The 19,233-nt window shown below is 43.8% G+C and overlaps 1 protein-coding gene across 10 annotated transcripts in view; it reads left to right on the top strand.

Annotated features, from left to right (window-relative positions):
- Positions 1 to 19,233, top strand: part of GATAD2A (GATA zinc finger domain containing 2A) — a 67,209-nt gene that overhangs the window by 43,144 nt on the left and 4,832 nt on the right. For 8 of the 10 annotated variants that reach the window (XM_075175597.1, XM_075175598.1, XM_075175595.1 and 5 more), the window contains 7 exons: positions 10,190 to 10,319; positions 10,861 to 10,992; positions 14,721 to 14,852; positions 16,029 to 16,196; positions 17,047 to 17,326; positions 17,873 to 18,162; positions 18,986 to 19,172. In XM_075175597.1, coding sequence (XP_075031698.1) covers positions 10,190 to 10,319; positions 10,861 to 10,992; positions 14,721 to 14,852; positions 16,029 to 16,196; positions 17,047 to 17,326; positions 17,873 to 18,162; positions 18,986 to 19,172 — 1,319 coding nt within the window. Of the gene's footprint in view, positions 1 to 10,189; positions 10,320 to 10,860; positions 10,993 to 12,569; positions 12,660 to 14,720; positions 14,853 to 16,028; positions 16,197 to 17,046; positions 17,327 to 17,872; positions 18,163 to 18,985; positions 19,173 to 19,233 lie in introns of all 10 variants that reach the window. The other 2 variants (XM_075175602.1, XM_075175594.1) reach the window with 2 other exon arrangements.

The raw sequence follows: 19,233 nt of genomic DNA, 5'->3' as shown, positions 1-19,233 counted from the left end.
AGACAGCACCTGTCTGCAGCAATTCTCTGTAGGACAAGTTCTTAATACTTTTTTGAAAGTTCAGCCTCCTTAAAGTGTCTGAATTTTGACATCTGAAAGCATGAATTCAAAGTTCCTTATCATTTTGGAGAATTTTATTATTACAAAAATGTAAAGGTTTTCCTTTGACTTGTATATGAGATACGCACATGAATCGGGTGGTTCTGACATGCAGATTACAGCATCACTTTAAAGCCAGATTCCAAGTCTTCCACCATATTTCTAACCCAGATTCTGGCTGTACCAGGATAAAAATTCTGTGGCCCTGATGTTGGCCCTTCAAAGTCCTGCTTTTTTCTTTATAGTGCAGTAAGATCCAATATATTGAGCAGGAAGTCTAGAATCCTCGTTTATTCCTGGTTCTGACACCAGCTGATGTTGGAGCGGTAATATGTTTAGAACTGAGACCTCCCTGTCTGTGCAAAATGGCTTAAACAGTTCTCGGAGTAATAAATTTGTGTTCGCTTGGATGTTGGGTATTACAGGAGTGCAGATTTGAGGTGTGAAACTGAAAACACGAGATCCTTATCAACTGCGCAGGAATTACTGGGAGGAGGGGTGCTTATGGGTGCCACTGAGAAGATTGGTATCTTTGATGTTTAATGGCAATTCATCTGTAAACTTTTCCCAACTTTTGATGCTTTTCTAAGAGAAATAACTTAGACTGCAAGAGCTTGATTACTTTATCCAAATATGGCTTCAGTATATGTAAAACAAGACCTCTTCCATCAGCGTGATTGAAGGAAGGTAATAGTTTTCAGCTTTCTCCATAAAACTTCTGCCAAAAGGACAATTATACAAGTTGCTCAATTTGATATTTAGGAGGTGCTTGTGTCTTGCACAGAAGCAGTTAATTGGGGTAATGGATGACTTCCATGTCAAGCAGTTGTATTGTGCTGACTAGGAGTAAATCTCGGAAGGTGTCTTTTGGCATAATCGCTACCTACTAATTAACACAGGTATGCACGCTCTTTTTTTGAAGAATATCTAAAAAGATTGCTCATACCAAAAATTGAATAAATTAGAATCAGGTATTCTAACCCTTTTGTTGCAGTACTTGCCCCCACATGCATATGCTCTTTGTGAATTTATAATATTCTTGAAATGTGTGCCAGTGTTTCTGCTCTGTTGGTGTCGGTCTGTGCAAGACGTGCAAACAGAATGATGAACAAGGGGCTGTACGCTTAACTTCCCAGAGAGCATCTGGAACAATAACACCTATTTAGGTGAGATGAGAGAACATCCTCTCTCCGTACAGCGTTCTTATTTCAGGTGGTAATAGGATATTGTTGTATTCAGTTTCTGCAAGGAGGGAGAAGAGGCTTCCCCATACAAAAAATATGCTTGCATAAGGAAGCAGCCTGATCCCAATTCTGCTGAAGTTAATAAATATAATTAAGACTTTCATGAGGCTCTGGATAAGCTCTTTGGATACTGTTTGTAAGTTGGAACACCTTTCGTAATGCATATTTGCATTAAGTTCTTAATAGAGAGGAATTAAACCCTGGGTCATCTCAAATGACAAAAATGAGCTTGAATGATTTTGCAAACTTCTGGAAGTAAGGCAGCAACTTCCCAGGCTCTGGGGCTCTGCTCCTGCGTCGTGGTGGTGCCCTTGGTCCGTGCGTGGCTCCGCTCCTGGAGCAGCTGACCGGCCTCGGGATGCAAATATCTCCAAGCGAATGCAATCTGAGTCTGGAGATGCCTGTGATAGAGGGGAAGCTTGTCTCTGGATGAGGCTGATCCCTTGCATATATAAGAATACAATTGGCATTGGTAGAGAAGGCGGATCTTAATTTCATCAGGGGGTGTTGTTTTTTTGTTTTTTAAGTGTGGGACTTACCTTTCCAGACCTTTGATCTTCAGAGGAATTTAGCTTGCAGCTTTCATAAGACCTGTGTCTTTAAAGCTGTTGCGCTGATTTGTTGAGGAGATGAAAAAAGAGCCATTGCTTAAAATGACTGAACTGCTACAAACTTCTTGGGTAAAATTCATGCTTCGTGATGTATGGTGTTTGGCTTTTAAACTTCCTTAATGCTTTTAGAACTGAAAACATAATATTTTCCTTGGAAAAGGTGGCCCAGCAATAATCACAGTTTAGCTGACGTAAAGCTGGTTGAATGGATTATCTTTCTGAAATCAGTTGATTTTCAAGATTTGAAATACAAACCTGGCAATATCTCTGTGTTAAACTTAAAAATATATTTCTTTTAATACATTTTTTTTTCCTAAACCTTGAAGTTAAATTTAAAAATGGGATCTGGTTTGAGCACATTTTCTGATGCCAGAAGAAACAGAAGAAAGTCTGTAGTGGTAGAAGTCTTTGATGAGAGGTCACACAAGGCCAAACCAAAATCTTGCTCCTCTGCCTGGCGCTTTTGCAGCACTGGGAGCTAGCTGCGCTGGGGTGTAATTATTGCAGACCTACTGCAGAGAAGGAATGGGAGGAAGGAGAGTCCTCTCCTCTTGATAAGGCATGTCTCGCTTGCAGTGGGGTGGTAAAATAGTGCAACGTAAATCCCTTTGCTTGTGAACACACCGATTTACATCAATATGGGTGCTGGAGGGAAGGAACGTTTGTCAAACCTGGTTGAATCTGACATCTTACCGTGCTTTCAAGCTCTGCTTTCTCTTTCCTCTGTTCTTCATCTCCCTCTGTTCTTTCCTTCCCCTTAAATACATGAGTTTCCTACCACATTTGCCCTGCATTGAGCATCAGTTGCTTCCAGCTGAGGCTGGGGCTTTCTCCTGGAGCCGTTCTTGGATTGTACTGCCTGCTGCATCACGTTGCATTTATTCTGCTCCAGATTCAGGTCCCTTCGTCTAAGGTACACGTTCTGACCGTTTTCCAGGTGTTTTTTTCTAGTACTGTTTCCTGAACCGTACGAAATGAACTCGTTCCATAGGCAGTACTGGTTAAGCTCATGATTTCTGGTGTACTCACAGTAAGGTTTGGCAGAGCCCACGAGTGATCCTTCTGGACAGAGTCGTGTAACTGGCTATCTGGATGGGAACGGCTGTCCTCAGACAGGTCTATGGGGACAGATTACTCTCTCTTCTGGAGCAAAAGCGTCAGGATCCTTCAGGAGCAGCGTACTGTTAGCCCAATCGTAGGAAAACCTTGCTTATAAGTAGAGGTGGGGAGCGTTACAGGCAAGGATACTACTTGACCCTGTAAGCAGCTGTGTTGTGCTTGGTTGTTGCGCTGTGCTAACTTAAGTCCTCAAAATTATAGTAACTCTCCAAATAGATAACCTCAAAATATGTTTTACTTCAGAATTCTAAAAAGCGAGCTTCTCAGTCATACAAGGAAAGGGAAAGAGAGTGAGAAAATAGTTTTGTCAGAGCACACAAGCATGATGGCAATGGTGAGGGTGATACTGTTAAAACAAATATAAGAGGTGGCTTCGGTCTGTCTATCCCCAGTTCTTGCTTTGTCTTGTTAGCAACCTTGGGATGAACATGTCCTCTGTAAAGCAAACTGGAAAGCATTTTAGGCAGTTGAACATCTCGCTGTTTTTCCTGTATTTTCTCTATTTGCCAAGAGTGGTAAATTAGCATATTAACTATCTTGTTTGTATTAATTACGGCTTGATCAAAAAGTTTAAGGCTGGCTGATAAACAGGATAAATCCTACAGATTTTGTATCAGTTGGGGTCTTTTTTAAAAAACAAAAAACAACAACAAAAAAACCCCAACAAACAAAAAAACCCCCACATTCCAAAACCACTATATATATTGTGTCAATACTGTGTCATCTTCTCACATTAAGCTACAGAGTCTGGATTTTCCTTCCAATTGAAATACAAGTCTGGATAAGCCAAAAAGTCTGCATTTGATACGTTTGGTTTATTTTCCACAAAAATTGCTTGCACCCACGTATTGTCTCCTGATATGTGGTACGCACAAGTATCACATATACCCACAGCTTTAAGCTCTTGCTTCTTGAACTTAATGTGAGCTGGCCTGACTTAAGCCACTGCTTGTTTACTTAAATAAAAACTGCCAGGAAAGATGAGACTGAAGCGTTGTAGGCATCCCTGTAGTTAGTGCGCTCAGGCAAATAATCTATCTGAACTCTTTAGTTCCTTTAATTTTAGGTCTTGCTGGTTATGATTTTTGTGCTTGACAAATGTTGCACTGCTCTGGAACCTCAGAGTAATCCTGTTCTCCTTTTGGTTCGTGGGATAATTAAAAATAATATCTAATAGAAATTGTTTTGAAATTGTATGAAAGTTGGCTTAATGGCTGTGCTCTGAATTTTCGTGTTAGGGTTTGGATGCTGATTTGTGGTGCTTTGAAGGATTTTAGGTTGGTTTGGGGTTTTTTGTTTTGTTTTTTTAATCTGGCCAAATCACATTTAAAACTTCCTAAATGAATGGATTTGACTCTGAAATTCTAACATGTTCTTAAGCACATCAGGATGCAGCCTGTGCTGGCTGACCAAACTCTCCACTTTACTGGAATTTACTGGGATCAGCGTTCACGGCAGCGCCGGTGAAGAGCAGTAGGCTCCTCTCTTCCCGTTAGTGAGCCTGGGAATGTGGCACAGACCCATACTTCAGATCTCCTTTCAGCTTACGTACGTTGTATCCGTGCCTCCTGGTATGTGTTGCGCTAAAGGATATTGTGACAAAATTGATGCCAAAGTTTCTTGGGGAATTTTAATGTTTTATTTTAAATGCAGACATAGTTTGATTAAAGCTTCCTTCCAGAGGAAGGGATGAAGTTTGTTTTGCTTCAGTTTCGCACCACAGTCACTAGATCCATTGCAGCTTCTTTGATTCATGTAGATATAACAACTCCAGGGGAAAAAAAAAATCCCCACTGCATTGCTTTTTCTTTCCTTGTTTGTCTTCCTTCCTTGCCAAATATTTTTGGATGAGAGTATACAAGAGATTGTTGAATGGACTGAGGCAAAACTGTTGCATATTTGCTAATGCAGATTAAGTTGTAGTCTGAATAACAGTTCTGGCGCTTCCTTCGGTTACCTGCAGATGGACAGAATATGTTGGGATACTGCGGGATGGGGCTGTAGAGGGCTCTTGCTCTGCAGTGAGGGATTTCATGTTTCGGGTCAGTAGTTCTGTAACTTCAACCAAGTGAGCATCGCATTGATTTTATTTTTATCTTTTTTTTTTTTTTTTTTTTTGGGGAAGAGTGATCGAAAGGGCATTTTAGAGCATGAGTAAGATCTGGTCTGTAAAAGGAAGCTTAATTTTTGTGTAATGCTTCTGGATCAGTATGAACAAATACAAAGACTGCTTGTTGCGATACGGGAGCTCTTTTGTTAATGTCGTGAAGCTCCCTGTAAGCTGCAGCGCGAGTCCTCTGAAATTAAACCCTCTACCAGAGCCAGTAGTTCCTGGGTGCCCCTTTTTCTCTTTCTAGTGTTTGTCTTCCTTGGTCGTACTTCATTGAAACTTCTGTCTTGCAGGGAGGTGGATCTGTTAGAAAAGTTGAGTCCACCTTGAGATACTTGGATGTATTGGATGTATCACCTTCAAGACAAAATTTAATTAATCTTCTTCTGGCCCAGCTAAATGGAAGCAGACCTCGAAGGCTGGATTGGGCCACCTGATCCTCTTCTTTCCTTCAAATCAACAAATAAATACACAGTGTCCCCATGGGAAAGTGGCTTTTTTGTTTGGTTTGGGTTTTTTCTGGAATAGTTGTTGGGCTCTGAATTGCTACAGGATGCTCCAAGACACTAAGGAAGACTCTTGAACAGCATGATGCATCTGTCCGTGTGCTCTGAGGTTTTAGAAAAGGATATTGGAGGAAGCATGGCCTTTTTCTTAGGGTCCTTAGTGGAGGTCTGCATACGTAGAGTACTTAGGAGGTCTGCCTTTGATTCCTTACACAAACTTTCTGCAAGGTCTCTGTTAAATTGTGTTTTATTGCTGTGAATGCTTAAATGGGTGTACGTAACTGGGCAGCAACCCTGCTTTCATCTTCTAGCGTAGAGTCCAAATGATTGAGACAGCGACACTTATGAAAGCTGAAGGGAGAATAATAGAACTATGTCTTTATTTAGCTAAAGGATATGCCTGATGGCTTCAGAGGATAAAGGTCATAGTATCAGGGCAGTTATCCCAAATTATTAACTGCTGGTGGCAGTATTTCTCTGAAAGTGGTGATATTTCCATTGTCTTTCTTATTTTGAAACATCTGGTTTGAATTTTTTGCTTTACACACAGGCTAACAAAAGAGTAAAGCAAGCTCCTTTTTGAAGGAAGATTGTTTTGCAGAGTTCTGGTCTACATTTCTGGAGTTCAATCTTGTGCCACCTCATCCACTATGCAGTTGGTCGCGCTGCTGAGGATATAAATCCTGTAATACTGAATATGAGTCGACTTTGTTGCTGTGGGCAATATGTGTTGCCTTAAAAAAATATATCGTATCTCCCTCCTTCAAGAAGGGTTTTCCTCTGTGAGGTCGCATGTCAACAGACTCAAAGTTGGTGTACGTAGACGGTCCTAAACAGATGTGACTATTTAATGCTTTTGTGGAAATACATGATTTTAAAACTCTGAATGCAGTGGTTTCTAATGCAGCTTTTATTAGATCAGCATCTTATAACGTAGCTGTCAGGAATATCATAATGTATCTTGCAAAACAGAGAAGTCACGCAGGTTCAGGGAAGCCCTTAGATGAAGTACCGTCAGGCTAGTGACAGGCGGTCCTGGTCTTGTCTCCTCCTGCTTCACAGCCCAAGTAAAGGATGGGGTTTATTGAAGAGCTGTTCGGGGCAAGTTTTATTTCCTAGTTCCAGGTTTCATATCGTGGTCCTACAAAATGGCTTAGGCAGCTTTTTTTTTTTTTTTTGTGCAAAGCAGTGGTATCTTGCATAGACACTTTGTTTTGATGTTGCTCTCTTCCAAGTGCAAGGAGATAACTGGGGTACCCCCGCAGCAGAGGGGATCCCTGATCCAGGCTGCGGTAGCTCCTTGGCGGAGGTGCTGTTGGTCCGTCTCGGGAAGGTGCGTGTGTCTCACGCTGTTTGCCTTGGCCGGGCAGACCGACGTCCATGCCAGCTCCTGGTGCCCTGGACGTGGTCTGTGGGCAGACGAGAAGCGTTGGCAGCAGCTGCCGCTGCTCGGTCATGGCGTGGACGGCCGCTCTCCCTCCATGCTGCCCGGCTCCCCGGCCGAGCAATCCCAGGCTTGGCTGGCGGGCTGCGAGGTGTGCTCCCCCTCCTTGTAAATGTTATCGTGTTTTTTCAAAGATAAGAGTATTCAGATTGCTGACGAATGCAAACTTCTGTCGATCACGCTTTGCTGCAGGTGTCTTGTCATTCTGTTACCAGCACATGCCGTTGAACTAGCTCAGGATGAAGATTTTCCTCCTTGTGGTATCCCGGGAAAGCCCGGGGGCCGGCAGGCATCGTCTTTCAGCCTGGCCTTCCTCGTCCGGCCTGGAAATAAAACTCCACGGCGCAGTCCAGTGGAGCTGGGGCTTTTTTTTTTTCCCTCCCCCCCGCCCCATTTCTCACTTATTATCTTGAAAAACGCCAAGCGACCCTTGGCGCGGGTGCCCGTGGCGGGCGGTGGGGACCCCGGGGGGCGGTGGGGACCCCCGGGCACGGCCACTCCATTTTCTCTGCCGGCACCTGAGCCCGACCTCACCTCACAAAATGAAGGCCGGGCAGCACCGGCTGGGACCGGCCGTTGCCATGGTTTTCGCCGTGGCAGGTCACGTGCCTGCCGTGTCACATGACCCAGCGGTGGCCCCGCTCAGTGCGGGAGGGGAGAGCCCCGGTGCCGCCATCTGAGGCGGGTTCAGCCGCTGCCGCCTCGGCCGGACAAAAGCTGGCTGGAGCTCGGTGTCGGCGGCTCCGGCGTGGCCCCGTTGGCAGCTCCCAGGCTCCGCCAGCCTCTCCGTGGAGGACGGCCCGACGGCAGCCGGGCTGCTCTCACCGCTGCTCGGAGAGGGGGCGAAGCGTCACCGATGGTAGAGCCATCTTCTGTAGCCAAATAAATCCTTCGCATCACCTCCTATTTGTGGATGCGTTCGGGTTGTAACGCGTTGATCCCGTAGCTCTTTGCAGCTTCCCTCCCTGCAGCCGTGCGGGCTGGTTCAAGGGTGGAGCTGGGAGAAGAGCCCTTGTGTTCCAGGAGCAGACTGGTTCAGGTTGCAAACGCTGGCTGCTCAAATCCCCATGTTTATGTGATTCTCGGCTTTTTAGGTAACTTAACTATCTATGCTTTTGGGGAGGGATTTAACCTTAAAGTTTGAGGAGGAACGGCCAGCCCTTGGCTCCAGTTGAGTCTCGGTCCTTTGCACGGAGCTGCTCCAGCTGTCACCTGAAAAGGGCTCACAGCGACGAGCTCAACACCTCGGTGCGTTCCCTGCACGCCTGCTGTTCACCGCTGTCGGGAGAAGTTTACCGAGCCAGTTAGAGCTTGGCCCCACCCAGTTACTTCCCTGCTAAGAGCGACCTGAGCCAGTTTGGTGCCTTCAGATACAGGAAAAAGCTGGAAATACTTCACCTGTGCCACTGTTAATTTTGAAACAACCTCAGAGTTTAAATGGCTCGAGTTTACTGGCTTGCTGTGCCCTCTAGAGGACACTGTACTTCTTTTTTTTCCACTAATATGGAAATTGTATTTTAAAAGCTGGCTTTTGCAGTGTTTGAGGCCGTTTTTGCAGTATCCAAAATACCGTTTGACCTGCTCTGAGCATTTACTGAAGGTGTGTGTTTCGCAGAGCATATCGGGGTACACAGCTTTTCAGTGCTGTTACTCGCTGTGAATATCCTTTGCATTACTGAATAAGATAATAAGGATTAATTTCTGTTAATCATTGAATTTCTAATAAATGTGGCATATCAGTTAGGTCTAGAAGTTGTTGTTTAGGCTAGAAGTAATTGCCTGATATTTAAAAGTACAAAGCTCATATGCCACATCTCTTATTTGTGACTGATACAGACCATACTTAAATACTTGCTTCATGTTGTTTGATACAAATTCTTTATGCATCTTGTCTAATGCATAACTGTAAGCCAGAAGGTTCTCACTATAACTTTACCGTTCCTGCTTCTGGCTTTGGGTTCCAAGAAAAACAAAACAATTACTTGTGTTACGTTCTCCTAAGATTCTTGCTGTCGGCCCTTTCTCAAGCACTGTCTTTGTTTCCTGGGCAGCGCAGAAGATTTTGCTGTCCCGTTTCTGTGAAGCTCCTGCTAAATCTCTCAGCAATCAGATACCGCAAACTTTGCTCTGAAATACTTCGTAGTTTGAAATCCCAAATCCTGGTATCAGAGGTGACCTGGCAGTTACCAGTTTGTGCAGCAGAGGAGAGGCACTGGTGTCTGTTGTCACATCACGTCATCTCTGTCCCTTTTGGTTCACGTAGCTTAAGATGCTGTTCTCGTATGATAATTGTAGGTGATGGAGCTGAGAGGTGATTTATTGTCAGGAATTCAGGTGGAAGGTGCAGCCATCACTCAAGTCACTGAGCGTTCAAGTCAAAGAGTTAAAATCAATATAAGTCTGGACATGTTTCAGTGGTTTTCGATGAAGTTGCGTGGATGTGTCCGTCTGTGTTGAGACTGTTACAGGTTTCCGCTGTTAGTAGCGGAAGAGAATTTAGTAGTGTTGGTGTAGAAAGAAAATAATGCCATAAAGTACTTAAAACCTAGGTAAGTGAATAGGTGTGAATTGTTTGTGGTGGGTTTCCTTCAGATTCAGTAACTTGGGTGGGGAAAAGTCACAACTTAAAGTATTTGCATTAGGAAAGGAAAAAGAAAAGGATATGGTTTTGCCTTTCAGCACATTAAAGAGAAGCAGCAAGTGACCTGTTTGTCCTGGATGAGGGGTGGGATGTGGTCTTCCCCTGGTGCAAGCAGAGCCCTGGAAAGCCGCTGTGTCTTCTAAGGGGGGTGAAGTGGCTGATGGAAAAGCTTCTAATTTGAAGGAATTCACCATTGCACTGTGTTGTGGCTGCATCTTGCCTCAGCTTTTATACTGGGAAGCTTAATTATCCACAAGGAGAATAGAAATTGATTGAACTTGTCCATGTTTATTCAGAATTGAGAGATTCAGGATTAATCTGGCAGGAGGTTGTAAATAATGTTACTTTGCAGCACGAAGTCATCGTTTGCTTGTTTTTGTTAACTCGTTCTCTGTATTTTTCTTTTGATTTGCAGTGAAATAAAGAGAGAAAAGAGAGTCCCCTCACCAGATGTTATAGTGTTATCTGACAATGAACCTTCTAGCCCTAGAATGAATGGTTTAACAAAAATAGCATTAAAAGAGACCAACACAGAGGCACTCATGGTGAGTCTTCTTGTCTTGACACACTTTAAGTTGTGCCATCTAGGAAGAAGAAAACATACCGCTTGCTTCTACAGAGGCGCCTGCGATCACAGGGTCAGGTGGATATGTGGTTTTATAAAGATGGATTTGCAAGCAGGGAATCTTGAAGCTGTTAAAGGCTGATGCCATTTTTATTTTTTTCAGGCTCTTACCTCCTTGATTTTCATATGCTTCAAAAGTGCACCTTTTTCAGAATTGGCTTTTTAGTGGGCGCAATGTCCCTTATTCAGCATGGCATAACACAGATTTTTTTTTTTGTCTGACTCTTCATTTGACTTTGTTTGCTTGTTTTGCTAGTGAAAATATCTCAAACTTTTTTTTGCCTTTGAGTTCTTTCTCTGTACTCAGTTTGTGTGCATATATTGCAGGCATGTCAGTAATATTAAGACATACATGACAATTATAATGCTGTAAGTTCTTGTTGTAACTTGTATGGTATCTATCTTTTCCCTCTCCCCCCTTCCTGTTTTCCCATCCTCTATTGCCTTACCTGGCCCTGCAGAAAAGCAGTCCAGAGGAGCGTGAGAGAATGATTAAACAACTAAAAGAAGAGTTACGGTTAGAAGAAGCAAAGCTTGTTTTATTGAAAAAGTTACGGCAAAGTCAAATCCAGAAGGAGACCACTACTCAGAAGGTATTTATTTTCTTACAGATACTTACCATCTCATCTTTTGAAATGGAGGGGGGGAAATACAAATAACTGTGGCGGTTACCATAACCTTTGGAACATAAGATAGCTTTCAAATAAAGCATATCTCACTTTTCATAAAATCTTTATGAAGTTTATAGTGGCTTGTCCTTTAACCATTCCTTTTTGTGGAATTCCTTTTTTTTGTCTTGCCAAGACCAAACGACAAGACAGTGTATCCTATCAACCGTATTCAAAAGCTGAAGACCTTTTTGTTAAAACTCAGGTGCATTTATGAATGTAATATACTTCCAATTATTGAACAGTCCTTAATGCTGCATGGAGATTGCTGAAATACATTTGGAGGAGATTCTTGCACGTGACGGATGTGCTGACAGGGAGAGTTAAAGCGTTTGAATCCCAGGCTCTGGGAGCTGGCGGCCGAGGGCTGCGTTTTGTGCTGCGTGGCAGAAGCCCAGGTCTGGATTCCAGGTCTTACCAGGTGAAGTAAGTCTGCGGTTAGCTGCACGCTTTCATCATCCAAGAATCCAGGCAGCCCCTGGAAGGAATGGTTCAGCCCTCCCACCCTGAACTCCCTTCCCTTCCTCCTCTTTTCTCCCCACCCCTCATCTCACACAACCACGCACGATTTCCAGAGTGCTGGGAGGAGAACTGTTTTCATCAGAAACTGAACCCAGAAAAAAGTCTACCTTTTTGTCAGAGCGGTTGCCCGGTCTGCTCGCTACGTGTGCCGCTCGTGCTGGCACCGAAGGGTAGAGGTGGCGGGTGGCAGGAGAAGAGCAGAGGAGGTTGGGAGGTGAGGGGGCTGCGAACACCCCACGCGCTGCTATCAAGGCACAGGCTAAATTTCAAGTATCTGTAACAATGGCAACTAAACGATTTTATTTTACAGCGTGTGATGCTGACTTGATGGATTTTGTGATGGGGGCGATGTGTAGATTTAAGTGCACTTCACGGTGCAGATGGATGTTAATACAGCTTTCTTGGCTGGTTTTGGTTGTTTATTGGTGTCTTTCTCCCGGACTTCTGAGTGCTTCAGTAGATGGAATTAAAACTAATGCAAGTACCTGCATCACTCAACTCACTGCTGGACGCTGAGCAATGAGCTCTGGATGTTTGAACTAATTAGGGTGAAATGGCATATCCTAAACTTCTTGATAGCTGAAGTCTTTTTCCTAAACTTTTTCCTAACTTTTTTCACTTTGCGTTATGCTTGAACCTAGTTAGTGAGACTATGAGACCATTAGTGGTAATGGATAAGACTGAAGTGGGGTCTAAGCTGAGACTGCTAAAATAGATTTCGCCATTGCTCTGCTTTTGGTGTATACACTCTTTTATTTTCCTGGTATAATTTTATCTATACTTACCTAATAATTTCTTCATTTAAATACGCATGTTGAGATGCTTGGAGGAAGAAAGGGATGGGGGAGGGGGAAAACCACAGTCTTTGAAGATTCTCTTACTGAGGCACAAGGAGGTAAACGCTTTTATTCCCTTAGCTTCTGTAATTCTGCTTACACCCTTACACTCGTCTGCTTTCTTTCTGGTTTTTCCTCTTCCAGCCTGCTGGTTCCTCTGGGAGTGCTGTGGCCACCCCTCCGCCCTTGGTGCGGGGACCGCAGAGTGTTCCTGCTGGCAAGCCGTCCCTCCAGGTCAGTGGGGTGGGCCAGGCTGCCAGGTTTAGGGCACGGAGCAGAGAAGAAGGTGACAGTAGAGGAAGGACAGTCCCATCACATTAATGCCTTGGAGCCAGGTGGAATTTTTTTTTTAAAACTCCCAAAACCCCACTATAAGCTTTCTAAGAACAATTGGGGTGGGAGATAAAAGTAGGATGTCACGCGGAGATAACTCTCATAAGCTTATTTTTCAGTGGCTGATCATCCTGATCCACTCTGCTGATAAATACATCCATATATTATATATATACATCCATACTAGTACTAACGACCTTTGGCGAAAGAGGATGCCATGGAGTTATGTCATAGAAATACTGTGGCAGCCTGTTGCCGTATCCTCAAGAGACTTAATTGTGCCCTCAGTATGATTAACTGTAAGAGCTGAGTGAATCATACGATTTTTCTCTTTTGGCTTGGTGGCTGAATGGCACATGATGCTAGGAAAGATCTTGGTTCAGACTAAATTAAATAAAATGTTGGAAAGCTTTGGGGAAGAAAAAAAAAAAGCAGAGGCAATTGACATCTGTCAACCTAATCTTCCTCTTGAGTCTACTATCTAGTTTTGGTTTTGGATTTAAAACATGTCTGGTTATTTACTTGGGGCTAATTCGAAACAAATTTCAAAACTGCTTCAGCACAAAATGCCTTCACTTGGAAAATGGCAACTCTTCATTTCACAATCCCCTAGAATGTTATACTCGAGGGAAGGGGTAAATTTGCTATCCATTCAGGAAACATTCACAAAACCTAAAGCAATCTGTCAGTTGGAGTAATCTCTTCCTTGAGGCAAGTTGCCTTCACCGAAGACAGCACTTTCAGAGGAACTGGACCACGAGTTAAATCTTCAGCGATCAGACAGTGAGACTTCGGTTGGACAGAGCAGAGAGCTGCGAGCTAAGAATCCAGAATTGAAGTTACTCTGTCTAACTTGCGGTGTTTGGGCAAATTAACTTAACCTCCATCTGCTTTTGCTTGACTGTAAAAACTCTACTAATTCCTGCGTGTAGGAGTTGAGTTAACATTTGGTCTTCAGTTGAAAGGCGTAGCAGAAGTGGATAAAACTTCCCACCTGCCTAAATATGTACGTGTGTGTACACATGGTCACTCATGAAAGTGGGAGCTTCAGTGTTTTTAAAGTCTTCGTTCACAGATGACGGTCAGTTTGGGGCTTGAGTGAGGGAAGCGGCAAGACGTGTAAAGCCACATGAATAGGATGGAGAGGTTTGTTGCTCTTGAGCAGTGAGTGCTTCTCAGGCTCAATTGCGTAGCGTTAGTGGTCTGCAGGAATGTAAGTGATGCCTGAAACCGTATCACCTTTTACAGTGTCACGAGAAACTTCAAGCATCTAATGCATCTGCAGCCCAAAAAGCATGGGCAGCAATTTTTCAAATTTCTTTAGCCTGACTCCTTTTCTTTTTCATTTTTCTGAAGCTTTCCCCTTTTCCCGTCTCTTTTTTCCTTCCCACATACGTGCACATGCCCAGTCTCTGCTCACCTCCCTGGGTTCCTGCATCTCCAACTTCTGTTTGCCCTGTGCTTCTCCTTGAAGACAGCAGTTTGTATTTCCCCAAAATACACTTTTTTCTTTCTTTTTTTTTTTTTTTTTGGACTAAGTGCACTGAAGCCAGCCCGGCCATCTCTTGTCCTACAGTATTTCCATTGGCTCAAGACAGATACTGCATCCGTCCCATCAGCCAGAGAGGAGAGCTGCGCTCGCGTGCCCCTGCTCTTGTACTCGGGTTGTGGCGTGCCTCTTCGGTGTGTCTCAGTACAGCAGTTCTGGAGCTATTGAATTTCAGCGGTGGGAGGGCAGATGAAAATGTTGTTCAGGGCTCCTCTTTACCTTTTAAATTCCGTGCAGGATGAGAGAGAACAACCCCCGAGTGTGTAGCCAGACTGCCATCGCGTCCTTACGTATGTCTGTATCGCTGCGTAAGATTTCACATACTGCTTTATCGGCACACTAAGCAGCAGAAGAGAGCGTGCGTATACAAACCAGAACAAAACAATGCGAGCAAACTATTTTCTGTTTTGCAGACCTCTTCTACACGTATACCAGGCACTGTTATTCCTCCTCCCTTGGTCCGTGGAGGGCAGCAGACCTCTTCAAAATTGGGAACTCAGCAAAACACGCAGATAGTAATGCCACCTCTTGTCAGAGGAGCACAGGTAAGTATTTACCTTGTGGTAGATCCGCTCTGTTTTTCCTTGATGCATCTTAACTATTTTCTTAGTCATCTTTCTGCTTGTCTGGAGGGAACCTATGAAGTTCTTGCTGGAATTTCTTAATATGGCTAGATGTATTGCTGCTGAAAGATCCCATATCATTCCAGTTTTGTGTATTGTGCTGTCCCATAACACTTCCAGTGAAGTGTGAGAAAATCCTGTGGTGATGCAGGATACTGTCTTAACCTGCATAACTGCTTCCCTTAGCTGTGCCAAAGCAGTTTGCCTTTATTATAGAAGTTAATTTACAGGCTTCCACCTTCACCCGCTTTTTAGGAGAGCGGCAGCAGAGGAAGTGAAACACAATCCCTCGTTCTTCCATTTTTTCCTTTCATTATTCTTTCTGTCATATCAATTTCACCTTTTCAAATGCTAAAACTCACTTCCCCCCCTCCCCCCCCCCTTGTGTCTGTCTTGTGACTGAATAAGAGCTGCTGAAATGAGATAATCGACTGGAAGTCTGAAAGTGCTGCTTTGCAGGGTCTTTATCACCTATAACAGAAAATAGTGGTGTCACTAAAGGAGTAGGAAAGCAATGTTCAATTTGAGATGGTCTTCTAAAATTATGACTTGCATGGGATACCAGGAAAAAAATATTTCCTTGTTAAATGAGGATTTATTTTGCAGTGAAAGGTCTGCTTTTATCTGTTGCATAGCCAGCATTAAGGAGAAAGATAGAGATTTGGTATTTCATTTTCTTTCTGTTCTGATTATGGAGAAAAACTCATTCTGAGAAATAGCTTTCCTAATGCCTTTAAAATGAAACAGGCTTAACAACTATACATTTTGAAAGAAATTTTACTCGGAAACTTAGATTTTTTTTTTTTTTTTAATTTTTTTTTTTTTGGCACAGCTGTTTTGGCCGTAATGTGATGGCCTCACATACGAGCATCTCTTTTCACATTATGTTCTACTTGTTTCATTTTGACAGAGGGAAAGGGAAAAACCATCACATTTTGACACGGATGTTAATTATCACGCTTTCTTTGCGTTCCCTGCGTTGCCTCATTTCCACTGTCTCATTTCATCCCATTCGACTCCCACCACTTACTTCCTACTATCTAATCCTCCCCATCGTTCATGGCACCATTGCATCAGCCCATTTCTGTGTCTTCCCAGCAAATCCACAACATCCGACAGCACTCCAGCACGGGGCCGCCTCCGCTGCTGCTGGCACCGCGGGCATCGGTCCCCAGTGTACAAATTCAGGGGCAGCGAATTATCCAGCAGGGTCTGATCCGCGTCGCCAACGTCCCCAACACCAGCCTGCTTGTCAATATCCCGCAGGTGAGTTCTGGAAGGTATTTTGTGCCAAACGTAACATTTATCTCGGAGGAACCGATAAATGGTTTTAATTACGGATTGTCTGGTTACTGTATCTCATTGGTGTGGCCTGCTGTCATCTAACTGATGTGGTTGCTTATTACTGCAGCTATCCTGCTCCTTGTTCTTCCCATGCAGTCCCTTTCGCTGTTCACATTCACCTCCTGTACATAGGAATGAAGAAAAACATTACAGAGTATTGGGAAGAAATATATATTTCAGTGCACGGAATTTTGTGCATTTCACATTTCGTATTTCAATATGAAGCTGTCCATTAGAATTTTTTTTTCTCTCTTCCTTAAGAAGCATAATTAAATGAGTGTTCTGGTAAACAGAGCTCAAAATGGGTAAGCGCACCTATTTGAAACACCAAGAAATACTAAAGCAGCAACTTAACATCTAATATTGGCATACAAGTGCTGTAGATAAAGGAAACAATTTCAAGTCAACGCTTTGACAAAATCATAAGGAAAAGGACTCCTTTTTGGTTTTTTTTCTTTAGAATTTCTAAAACTGCCTTATAAAAATGATCAGTAGAGAAAAATAAAGTTCTTTAGAAAAAGAATTAGAGAATTAGTTAGATGACAGGTACAGTGTTGCAGTGAATGTACGTATTGTGGTCTGTTTGGTCACCTACAAAAATAAGACTGGGAGGTTTGGTCTAGTCCCAGGCAGCCAGCCTTCATCGCACACAAACAGCTCTGCGCGGCGGAGCCGACGCTGCTTGCCTCCCTCTCGACGGAGAGGAGCGGGTGGCTCGAAAGCACCGAACCGTCTGGCGCTTGTCACTAAGCTGTGTCCTGTTTCCTCTCAGGCTTCACCAACTTCAATCAAAGGTACAACCGTGACATCCGCTCAGGCTAATGCTACTACGACCAGCGCCGCTTCCATCGTCAACTCTAACGACTCACCGGCCAGCCGGCAAGCCGCCGCCAAGCTCGCCTTGCGGAAGCAGCTGGAGAAGACGCTGTTGGAGATCCCTCCTCCCAAGCCGCCTGCGCCAGAGATGAACTTCCTGCCAAGTGCAGCTAATAACGAATTTATTTACTTAGTCGGGTTGGAAGAAGTTGTGCAGAATTTGCTGGAAACTCAAGGTGAGATAGCGTTAAAAATGTTCCTCAAAGGCGAGGAGAGAATCTTTCCCATCTGGATTTTATCTCAATAGCAGCAGCAATGAGTTTCAGGCGTCGCAGGATTAAATTGTCATACTCTGTCAAATCTAGGATTCACTTCTTTTAATACTTTTCAAACTGTTTTAACTGTAAAATTCTGAAATTTCACAATGCTATGACTTCTCATGGGCTAAACACTGATTGTAAAGATTTCTCTGAAATGCATCCAGTTCTCCCCAGAGCGGTTCACTTCCTATCAGCCACTTGTTTGTCCATCACCACTAAATTCTCTAACCGGTATCTAAAGAAGTATCTGCTGGATACCTACACGCTCACTGAAGTAAAAAGTTTATAAAGATTTAGTAATGCAAAAGGCTTCAGACTGAGGAGAGTTAAGGGTGGAGGGTTTGCTTTGGGGCTTGGTTTTGTTTTGGTTTTTTTATGCTGGTATATTCTTGAGGTTTCTCAAGTAGTACTCATTCATAGAAACCATAGATGGAGCTGAGCTAAGCTGGTTGTGTTCTCCAGGTAAAGTTTCAGTCGCTGTATCATCTCGCGAGCCCTATATGTGTGCTCAGTGTAAGACTGACTTCACCTGCCGTTGGAGGGAGGAGAAGAACGGAACCATTATGTGTGAAACCTGCATGACATCAAATCAGAAAAAGGCCTTGAAAGCTGAGCACACTAACCGACTGAAGGCTGCTTTCGTAAAAGCGCTGCAGCAAGAGCAGGAGATTGAGCAAAGGATACTGCAACAGACTGCGTCTCCTGTGCAGACCAAGTCAGACCCTATCGTGCAGCACCACTCGCTCAAGCAGGTAAGGCCCCGTCCAACAGAAGCCGGATCTCGGTGACGATGGGGCAAGGGTCCCGCGGCTCCAAGCACAAGGGTTTGGTATGCAGGCATGGAATTGATGCATGAACTCGCAATATTTAAGCTCCACGGTGTGTGTGTTTGAGTTTAAGCTTAAAACCAGGCTGGTTAAAGTGGTTTTTGTCATGTGGGGACCTGATACTTAAATTATGTTCTGAAGAGCAGAAGAGAGTGGTATTTTTCTGCAGAGTCATTGTAATTATCCAGGGTGTTTAACTCATATCCTGCAAAGTCTGTTCCTGAATTTTTTCAGGAAGCACCAATGGAAAAAGGTGCTCTGGTGCCAAATACACAAGAGTAAATTGACCCAAGACAGGAAAAAAAAAATTGGCTTGAGCCAGGAACACATAATGTTGCTTGTGAAGTTTTAAGGTGATGGTAGCAGCCATCCATGACAGGGACTGGATCTCACACACCTTTCAGTTGGAGGAAGACAGAAGCTGCTTAAGTGCTGCTTTGAGTTGAAATCATCAAGGTACAGGTTATTTAGGACAGGGAAGTAGAGTGCTGCCTGTGTATGGAGATGCTTACAGAGCACATTTTTTGCTGCTTTGCAGTTTAGTGTAACTCCTCATCCCTTTCAGGTGCTTTCAGAAGTAGAAAGCTGATTCTTACTTTGTTGTAGAGATGTCTTGGAAGTTTTCAGCCCTGAAACTATTGTAATGCAAGCTGAGAAAGGAGAGAGGGGCAGTAAAGATTCATCAAGGCTATTGTACTTGAGAGACAGCAAACTGCTACGCCTGTCTTACCGTTTGCTCTCTTGCCAGACTTCTAGCCAGATGTCTCGAGGTCCTCCTGGAGCTCCGCGAGGAGTGTTGCATGCATTTAGCCAGTCACCCAAGTTGCAGAATGCATCGTCTGCAGCAGCACTTGGGAGTAGGCCAGGTAAGCATGCTGAGAGACCTGTCAGCAAGGGCAGCGCTGCCGCCTGGAAGAAGACTCCCATCAATACAGGTAGATTTTTCTCTAAAGTTTCTTTTCTTTGTACTTACTAGCTGCACTCTGTCCAACAATC

Source organism: Calonectris borealis, chromosome 28 (genome assembly GCF_964195595.1).
Source record: "Calonectris borealis chromosome 28, bCalBor7.hap1.2, whole genome shotgun sequence".
NCBI classification, from domain to species: Eukaryota; Metazoa; Chordata; class Aves; order Procellariiformes; family Procellariidae; genus Calonectris; species Calonectris borealis.
This window is presented reverse-complemented; position numbering and strand designations above follow the sequence as displayed.